Source organism: Oryzias melastigma, linkage group LG9, assembly GCF_002922805.2.
Source record: "Oryzias melastigma strain HK-1 linkage group LG9, ASM292280v2, whole genome shotgun sequence".
NCBI classification, from domain to species: Eukaryota; Metazoa; Chordata; class Actinopteri; order Beloniformes; family Adrianichthyidae; genus Oryzias; species Oryzias melastigma.
In genome coordinates this window covers 1,922,301-1,933,117 of record NC_050520.1, presented here as the reverse complement: position 1 = coordinate 1,933,117, position 10,817 = coordinate 1,922,301, and the positions used below count along the sequence as shown (strand labels likewise).

At 38.4% G+C, this 10,817-nt stretch overlaps 1 protein-coding gene across 1 annotated transcript in view; it reads right to left on the bottom strand.

Moving 5' to 3' along the window:
• Positions 1-4,005: 4,005 nt before the first annotated feature.
• The window catches only part of ksr2 (kinase suppressor of ras 2), a 136,275-nt gene continuing 129,463 nt past the window's right edge, over positions 4,006-10,817 (bottom strand). The window contains exon 22 of the mRNA XM_024275063.2: positions 4,006-5,882. Within this exon, the coding sequence (XP_024130831.1) occupies positions 5,876-5,882 (7 nt within the window). The 3' untranslated portion in view covers positions 4,006-5,875. The remainder of the gene's footprint in view (positions 5,883-10,817) is intronic.

Genomic DNA, 10,817 nt, shown 5'->3' with positions numbered 1-10,817 from the left:
GTACCCAAACCTGGTACTGTTACCAGGTGGCACACAGGGGGCCCGAACAGGGGGCCCGAACTATACGTCCATATATGACAAGTTGGGAATGAGAATGTGTTGGCAAATCAGGATTTTTTTGTCACCAAATGTACCCAAACCTGATACCAGTTCCCTAACCTGGCACCAGACGTGGTACTGGACCCAAACCAGTACCAGACACGGTATCAGCCGCGAACTGGATCCGCACACGAATCGGTACTGGGTTAGGGTACCTGTACTGGGTTAGGGTACCAGTGCACTCCGCGTCCCAGTACCCCACTGGTTCCAGTTCGCGGCCCGGAGGTTGGGGACTCGTGATTTGATGGGGATACCCATAACTTCAAGTAACGACGAGTTGCGGACACCTGAAACGTCAAAAAGTGATGCGGAGGGGGCCTTAACCAAACGTTAATATGTGACAAGTTGGGAGTGAGAATGTGTTGCACGGGTCCCCAACCTTCAGGACACGGTATCAGACACAGTAACAGATGCGAAACTGGTACGGATTTAGGGAACAGATACCGATCTGGTCCGTGTCCTGAGGGTTTGGGACTCCTAATCAGCAACGGTGGCCAGGTACCAAGCGGCCCTTGTGCAGACCAGGTTTTAAGCCCAGAGGTTGGGGACTCCTGATCTGAGAGCACCCAGCAAGTCAAAAAACGACCAGATGGGGAACACCCCAAATGTCAAAAAATGGCGCAGACGGGGCCAGAACTACACATCCATATATGAAGGCTTGGGAGTGAAAATGTGTTGGATGGATCCCCAACAATCAGGACACAAAACCGGTTCAGACTGGTACAGATACCAGTCTGGTCTGCGTCCCAAGGGTTGGGGACTCCTAATCCGCAACGGTGCCCAAGTACTAAGCTGCCCTTGTACTGGTAGCGGTTTGGAGCCCAGGGGTTGGGGAATCTTGATTTAATGGGAACAGCAAGAGTGTTAAAAAATGAGTTGGGGACACTCAAAACTTTAAAAAGTGGCGTGGAGGGGGCCCAACCATATGTTAACGGTGATGAGTTGGGAATGATAATGTGTTGCACGAGTCCCCAACCCTCAGGGTGCGGTACTGGACACAGTAAAGGGCGCAATACAGATGCTGCTTTAGTGTACAGATACTGGTCTGGTCCACGTACCAAGGGTTGGGGACCCCTAATCAGCAATGGTGGTCAGGTACCAAGTGGCCCTGGTACCAATACCGGTTTGCAGCCCAGAGGTTGGGGACTCCTGATTTGAGAAAACCCAGCAAGTCAAAAAACGACAAGTTGGGAACACCCAAAACATCAAAAAGTGTCGAGAAAGGGGCCCGAACCAAGTTGGGAGTGAGAATGCTTTGGCGAATCCGGATTTTTTTGGGACCAAATGTTCCACTTTTAGGAATGTGACGGGTCAATAAGTGACACAAAGCCCCGAACACAAAAATCATGGTTATCCCAATCAGCAAGGGCAAGTGGGCCACAATTGGTTTAAAAGTGGGCAGGAACCGGCAGCCCGGGCGGTGACCCTGCAAGCTCTGCGGTCCCCTGGGCAGTGGCGCTCGCTACGCTGTCGCACTCAGCTGGCCCACTGAGTGCCCACTTGAGCCAATGTGGGCAAACACAGATGGGGTTACCATGGAAACTGCAGACAAACCCAACTGAGGCCCACATTTCTGCCCACTTTTAAACCACTATGCCTTGCTGGCTGGGATGTTGCTTACATTTGCAAGAAATCATTATTGTTTTAATTGGTACATCAGTGAAAACATAACACACTTGTGAGGATTTAAACCTTCAGCTTGCTTTGTCTGTGGATACAAAAATACACATCCCGTCCTGGTAGCCGTACTCTTGTGCTTTCAGAATTTACTCCAACAGTATGTGCATGAATTAAGTTAAAAGACAACCAACATTTTTGAAGAATCTCCTTTAAAAACAAAATAAAAAAAGAGAAACTTTACTTTGGGTGCAGATTTTGACAAAGATGTTTTAAGATTCCTGGAGAGGTTTTCAGGGTTTTGGAATTCACTCTGCTTCCCTTCTTTTCATTTTCTTCTCCAGACAAACATTTGTGTCTATTTGGAAGCCGTTAGACCATGTAATAGAATCAATTTCACTCAGATACTCGCACGGGTTATATCTGATTTTCTCTGTGCTGATAGGTGTCTATCATTTTTCACAAGCAAAGAGTTGCTTTGGGTTTCCTGGTAAATCCATTCAGTGTAAAAAAGAGATTCCTTTCAGTCTACAATCAGTAAAAGAAAAATAAATGACAGACAGAGTCTTTTTCAGTGGGACCCTCACTGATGTGTGCTTTTAGGTGAATCTGGGGAGAAGTTGGCACAAGCGACAAAACAAAGTGTGACCTTTTCCTGTTCAAACTCCTGCTGCTGAACGGCCCCTCAACAAGGTGCTCAACCTTCAGCTGCGCAGATGAGGCTTCTAACCCAGATAAGCCACACTTTTGGACCTTATTTTTGGTGCTTTCTGCCTTCCTTGTTCTGTGTGAGCACAGGTCATAAACAAGGTCAGGCAGGGTCGTGGCGTCTTTTGTCTGGACCAAATGTCATGGAGCAGCTTCCACAAAGGTTTATTATAAATGTGGATGTCAATCCTTTAGCAGTGGTCCCCAAACCTCACATTGTGGACTGGTACCGGTCCATTGACAGTTGGTACCACAGAGAAAAAAATATGATCAACATTTTTTTTTAGCTTTATTTATGATATTTTCTGGAGGAAGTTTTATTTTGGAAAACAACTGGATTCCCGCCATCACGTCCGACTCATTCTGGACGCATGCCAAGTCGGTTGGTCACGTCATGTATGTCATGAAAACCCATCCTTCGCCTGCTCCGACCACTTAACTGAAACCGCCAAGCTAGCAAAGTGAACAAAAAACAAACGTATTTGGAAAACGTATTTTGGGAAGAAACAGAAGGAGAGCCTTCAACTTCAAAATAAAAGAATTTAACAGACAAGAATCAGGAGTCTTTACTCCAAAAAGGAATTTACTGCAAATGTTGTTCCCATAGAGCAGAGCTCTGCAACCTTCAAACCTTAAAGAGCCATTTCAGTTAGTTTGTCAATGACCACAACCCAGTGGGAGCCACAAAATCTTATTTTACCCTTTAGAAAAATAAGACACTGATTTGTATTTATGTTGTAGTTACTATAATGATAAATATGAATAAACTGTTGGTTTATTGGCTTTAATAGAAGATAAACATGAAGATAAAATAACTTTTTTTAAAATATAAAATATTTTTTTAACTTTTGACACAGGTTCACATGGGTTTCTTTCAAAATAAAAGTCTGTACCACATCTCAGCACAGTAAAATAGAAGAATGTAGTGAGATGTCAGCAGGGATTAAAGAATATTTTACAGTTTGTGATACATCTCAGTCAGAAATTCAAAATAGAATTAAATCAGAGTTAATTAAGATACCTTTTTGAATAATAAGGCACTCATGGAATCCTAGAATTTGTTCAAAAATATAAAATCCACCATAATCTGGTACGCCTTAAGTAAGACTTGTGGTGCTGTCTGACCTCCAATTGATTGACTTTATTTATTTATAATTTTACTTTGCTACTTATTATTTATTTTAAAGTTAGTTTTTAATATTAAAACATTTTTATTTTTTCTTTAACCAAAGAACCACAGTGAAGGTGTAAGAGAGTCACATGTGGCCTCAGGTTGCAGACCCCTGCCATAGACCATAATAATAATGCAGAAAATTCAGAAACCGGCTGCCTAGTGTTATGAGGATTCTGCAAACAAAGCTGCTAAAATGTTGGATTCATGTTTATCATTATTATATTGGGAAAGTACAAGTTTTGGTGACTTTTTCGTATTTTAATTACTGCTTCTTAAAGGTCAGACGAGGCTGAAGTTATCTGATTTTTTAGCTTTTAATTATTACAGTAATAGGTAAAATCTATATCATATTTTAATGCTTTGTTAATGAAATCTAGTGTACAAATAAAGTTAAAAGCATCTGCAGATTTTTTTAACAGAGGATGAAGACAAACTTTAACCCTTAAAAGTTAATGAAAACAGACCGGTCCGTAAAAATATTGTCTGACATTAAACAGGTCTGTGGATTGAAAAAGGGTTGGGGACCACTGCTTTATGGTGCATCCATTGGTAGCTGTGCAGAATCTGGTCAAATCTGGGCCAAACAGTTTTTTTTTTTTTTTTTTTGCTATTTGGGCAGTAACCGCCAGCAGTTCTTCAAAATCTGTGCAGAGTCGTAAACTGTGCTCTAATGGATCTCATCAAAGTGTCATTCAAGAGTTGTAGAAATGGAAATACTTCACTTAACAAAAACCTAAAAAAAAAAACCATCCTGCTTTGGTTTTTGTTTTGTTTTTTGAGCTGTTTTTCTCCTGAGTGAATGAAGAGAACTTTGTGCCTCACAGAACCACAATGGGTTTCTTGAAATTGATCCTGATATAACAGAAAAACTGGAAATGAATCCAAAATATAGCCATTTATTTTTACCTTAATTAGCAAAAATAAATGTAAAAAATGAAAAAAATGTAAGCAAATACATCTACCAGTATCACATTCTACTGGTGGATTATTTCTCCGTAATTAAAATGAGAATTTATTCGTTTTGAATTTGTATTCACTGAAAACAAGTGTTTATGCTAAACTTTAAGCTAAACTTGCTTGGAATGTAATTCCATCAAATTTGGACTGCAGCACATTTGCAGTCATGTGGAGCTTAGGGGTCAGGAACAGGAGTTCAACTGTGTGAAACTGTAAACAGATTAGCCGAATTCGTAAAAAGTCCCTTTTTTTGTTACATTTTGGCATGGATGGGCTATTTTCCATACCTGGTGGCACGTCTCTGCCCACCTCAAACTCACAAACATGTCGGAAATGAAAGAAGCCTCTGACCAAAATAGAGCAATTTCAAACTGGTACTAGATTTCCTGAGCCGTGACGCAAAGTTGAGCAGATGACTTGTGAGTCAGACGCTCCTGCATGCCGGCTGAGAATTCATGAGGGAATGCCGAGAACATGCAATCACATCAATGACTTCCAGAGACATCAAATCACTACCTTTACCTTTTTCCAGCTGTTCATGGCTGTGGTGCTTTATATGAAAAAAATAGTCATTTTTTCCCCCCTCATTTTCTTGAGAAAAAACTCAAGATATTTCAACCAAACATTTTGTTGAGAGGACTAATTGTAGAACATTTGTTTGATAGTTCCTACTTTAAAAGTTTTGATCTGAAACAGGAATGTAAAAAAATATTATTCAAGAAAGTTAAAAGAATTCGTAAAATTAAAAAAGTAAATCAGGAAAACATTGTGAATTAAAATTGCTTCGCCCATTATTGCAGACAGATTATGAAAGACACCATGAGTGATGGGAAGTCCTCCAAGGATGAAGAGCAACCTGACTGCCTCAGTGCAGCACAACGACATGGCAAGTCTTCTTCGTTTTGCTGGATTAACTTTCTAAAAAAAATTATTCATTATTTGACAGTCGTAATGTAGAATATTTGCAGCCGAAGATGAATTGCGACAAAATTGATGAATGGTCTCTGACTTATGTCGGAATTCCTCAATAAAAAAAACAGAAATGCTGTTTTTAGGAAAAGCTTCAGGCATAGCGTGGAGAAAGGCCTCTCTGAAAGTCTTGTCACTCACTCTGGCAAAGCTGCCCATTAAAGGGTCCAGTCAGGCATGGAGACAAAACATGTTTGTGTCAGAGCTTTGGCGACAAGGCGGAGCAGGAAAGGTGGAGGTTGTGGAAGCATGGTGGGGCAAGAGCAGGATGGCAGAGCAGGCAGGTGGAGCAGATGTGATCAGAGCGGAAGGTGAGCTTCAGGCTGAGACACAGTCCCACCGATGCCTCCGCTACAGCCTGGAGCAGGGAGGGAAACACAAACAGCAGTCAATTGGAAGTTGTCTTAACACAGAGCCTTGTTGGACACCATACAGCAGTCTATCTATAAACAGACAAAGAAAAAAGTCCACAATGAAGGAATGTCTTACCCATAAACTGTGTTCCTTTTATACTACACTGTTGTCTTTCAATGAAAGTGACAGATTTAAAGCAATCTTTTTTAGTTACTTTTTCAACAAATTTCTAAATAAAAAATATATACACAGTATATATATATATATATATATATATATATGTACAGTATTTATGTATATTTATATATGTACTGTATATATATAATATATATACAGTATATATAATAAATATAATTATATATGTACTGTGTATATATAATATACACAGTATATATAATATTGTGTGTTACTCATGTTCAGTATTTCCAATGATTATGAATGTGGTTAAACAATTTGGACTTTATAGGACGATTTTTAACCCTCTAACACCAAAGTGCCAGTGTTTATTTACCGTAATTTTCGCGCCGCTTTTCTCCCTTCAAAATCCTTTGGAAATACGTTAATCGCCTTAACAATTTAAAAGTTACAGTATGTTAGAGATTTTGCGTTTAAGCGTCACCGGGAACGCCTCAGGTGTTACAGGAATAAAGGCATTTATTTAATAATTTAGCTAAACATAACTCATACTTATTTTTAAAAATTAGAACCAGGTATCGGTTAAATACATTTTTACTAATTAATTGCAAACCCAGAAAAAAATGAATCGCCATTAATCTTTTTCTAATTACAGTATTTTCTGACAACTTATTATCTGCAAATAAACACAATATAAAATCACACACAAAACTGTACATTTTGAATCTTTATTTTTAATTAATGCTGGCAATCAATTAAATACAATTATCAGATTAATCACACTTTTGGATTTTCATTAATCACGATTAATCGCAATGTTTTACTAGGTAAATTTTACCTTTAACCTTTATTTATATTTTTATTTTTGTTTGTACAAGAGGTAAAGATTTTTTCTGCAATGACTTTGAACTTTTTTTGCTCAAAAACAATTCTATATAAAAGATAATATCATATTCCTTTAAGGTTTGAAATCCATTCTATTTTTAAAGTAAATTTTGCATAAAATACTGAAGTGAAAAGACAGAAATCAAATTTTAGGCAGGTTGGATTTCAGCATATGGAAACAAATAATATATATTATAATTATCTTCAACTGGAACCATTTTTATTCCATCTGTTTCCAAGAAAACTAATTATTGAAAACCTTTTTTGCGTTTAACTGTCTGACGTTGCGGTCCCACGTGGCGTTATAGCTGCTTTCAGAGACACACGACCACAGAGGCATCAGTGACTCATTCATTAAGCACACATCACCAAACATCAAAATTACTTGAAGGACTCAAGACAAAAAAAGTATATGGAAGAGGTTGAGCTGCCAAAATTAGAAGAAGTCCTACTTCTGAGATGCATTTATGCTGCATCTGATACATAAAAGCACTGAATGGTGGGTCTTAATGAGTCAAAGGGGCTCTGTTGTTGCACATTGTCTGCCAGATGGGCAAACACAGGGCCTGCTGGAGGGAATGACAGGGTCACATCCTCTCGCATTATGTAAGATTTATTTTTGGGTTGTACAGTTTGAACCGTCGCGGTTTGCCAAGTGGTTGTAGCTCTTGGGCTCTTAAGCGTAATGTGAAACCCCCAAAGGTTGACCGCTAGAAGTCTTTACTCAAATCTGTCAGACAGACTTCCTCTGGTTCTGCTCAGTCAGGGAGGCTTTTCCAATATTTATAGCATTAGCGTTTCATTTGTTTTGTTCTCTAAATTGGGCCAAGAACTGCGTGGGATTTGAAGCGACGAACGCGCAGGTGATGTCAACATGTTTCCTGGCTTCAAGGCCAAACAAGCGTCTTCTAACTGGCACAGCTTTGGGCTCAGTAAAGCAGAACCTTGAGCGCATCCCCCCTCTGTGGCGCGCGTCGCAGGGCTTCTTCTGCTTCCCTGTTTTTTTTTTATCTGTCTTCCAAAGCTCGGCTCTAATGAAACACATCTCCTGCATAATAAGCCACGTGGGTGTCTTTAAACGAATAAAGAGAACGCTGCAGCCCTCCGAGGCTTGGCTGCTAATCAGCCTCTCTAAATTTGCTGCTTTGACATGTCTATACGGTGTTTTTGCAGACCTAATTTATGTTTGTGAAGGTGAGCATAGAGTTGTCATAATTAGTCTAATCAATATAATAAAGAGCCAACAGGATGAAGACACTTTCTCGAGTTTCAGAAGGTGTAGCCTCAAATCTGTGAGAACAAGCGTAGCCTCCTTTTTAGTGCAATGTTTTGAAGATACAAAACTGTGAGAAAACAAACGTTTCCTTCAATGTCTCAATGTTGGGTCACGTTTTTTTTTAACTCAACCACTCTCCAAGTAATTCTATTACTTTGAGGTAAAATTGTGGTTGCTTTTTTAGCAAAAACAAATAAAATAACAATTTATGTTATTTTATTTATCATGTGGATAACATTCCCTTACCATGACACTCCTCCCACAGTATTTTACAGCTCCTTATTTTTCCAAAAGGAAAAACAACTCCTTTGGCTTTACTAATTTGTCCAAACAACAACAAATGGTGGGGGTTTTTGGGTGTCATTTTTGAATCTGCATTAGTAAACGCTTAGCCACGTTTTTTACCTAACGTCTGGTAACCCTAGACATGGTATTTAGCGTAACATTTTGAAATCAATTGGAGAAACAAAACGTCAGTGTTGGGCAACATTTTGTTAGCCAAAGACTTTCATAGAATTTTCATTACATTTTTTATTTTGTTTTTGCCTTCTGCTCTAGTTTAACATTCCCCTATCATGATACTCATTCCACAGTACTTTACAGCTCATCGTTTCACCAAAAGGGGGAAAAAAATAATTAAGGCTTTGTTTCTTTGTGCAAACTACAAACTACAAAATCAGGCTTTTTGGTAGTTTTTCGTCATTCTGATTTCTCTCTCCAGTTTAAGATCATTCTTCAACTTATAACATATTGTAGCTATTAATCTGCAAGAGTAAAAACATGCCAACCTTTTATACACATCTTGTACCCCTAGGAGACACAAAAATGTGGAAAAACTTGTTATGTAGCGTAACGTTTTGTTAGTTGAACTACTTTCTAAAGATTTAATTACATTAAGTTAAATACATTTCATTTGTTTTGGCAGTTTTCCTTATGCTTAGCTTAACATTCCCTTACCATGATACTCCTTCCATAGTATTTTGCAGCTCCTCCCTTACCTAACAAGTAAAAAACCCGCTGTAGTAGTACTCCTTTTTCCAAACAATAAACCACTAAATCAGAATTTTGGGGTTCTTGGGTGCAATTTTTGAATCTGAAAGACTAAGCGCTTAGCCACCTCTTTTTTGCAACGTTTTGTAACACTTAGGACCTGTGCAAAAACTCACAGTATGTAGCATAACATTTTATTTTATTTATTTGGTAGCATAACATTTTATTAGCTTAACCACTTTCATAGTATTTCCATTACTTTGTCTTAAATTTTCTTCTTGGTTTTTGTCCACTCCCTATTTTTAGCTTAACATTCCCTTACCATGAAACTCCTTCCACAGTACGGTACAACTCCTCATTATACCAGCAGGAACAATAAAAACCTTAAAAATTAATTGGTTTGTCCAATCAAAAACTATAAAATCAGATTTTTGGGAGTTTTTTTTATGTTTGATTTCTTTCTCCAACTAACATCATTCTCCAACTTATAACTATAAAACTGTGAAAGTAAACATCTGGTAACCTGTTTTATGTAACGGTTTGTGACATTTAGGAGAACACAGAAATGGCTTCACAATCCCTTACCATGATACTCCTTCCACAGTATTTTACAGCTCCTCGCTTACGAAACAAGGAAAAAAAACACTTTGGTTTGCTATAACGTCCAGACAACAAAACACAAAATCCAATTTTTGGGGGGTAATCTTAGAATCTAACATCTTCACTGTCACAATGTATGGTAACATTTTACTAGCTTAATCACTTTCATAGCATTTCCTTTACTTTGTCTTCAATTTTTTATTTGATTTGATGTTTTTTGTTTTTTTTTTTGTTTTTCACACTCTGCTCTATACTTAGCTTAACATTTGTTGCAAAGTGGCGCAGAACGGAGGCTGCTTCCATTTGGCACCCTTGTTAACCCATGATCCTCCGCCGTGCAGCGCATCATTTCACCGTCTGGTTTATTTTGCACAAGAGCTGCAAGCGATCCGCGTCAATTCTGGCAGGAAGTTACATCAGTATACATGAGAAAATGTGGTTTATTTTCAAAATATAACCAATTTTTCCCAACAAAATAATACGATAATGCTTTTATATCTAAACAGACTGTAGAAATGAAAACAAACACAACACACACACATTACTCTCTGTGTGTCTCAACAACAGATAAATAAATAAAAAGTGTAGACCTACTAACTACTTGCTTCTTCTTAGCAGAAACATGAGGTAATATTTTTAGGTTATTAACTTACCCATGATTGGCGAAAACAACAAAAAAAAAGTTCTAGCAGAAGTGCCTGTCGACCGTGACGGAAAAATGCGCATCTGGTGTGAATTACAGGAGAGAGCGGATCCCGTGCGCACTCCGCTCCGCGCCGCTTAGTAGCGCTTTTGCGCCACGTGTGAACCTAGCATAAATGGCTAAACACCTTTTCGACACAAGATTTTGTAACCATTTGAAGAATTGTTGGAGAATGAATGCTAAAATTTTGTTAGCTCAACTACTCAACATGATACTCCTTACACAGCACTTTACAGTTTCAGAATGTTTTTTTCTTTACTTCTTTGTTCATTAAAAAACTAAAAGAAATTGGATTTTCAAATTTGTAATATTTCCTCCAGTTTAAGATTATTCTGTAACTTATATAACTA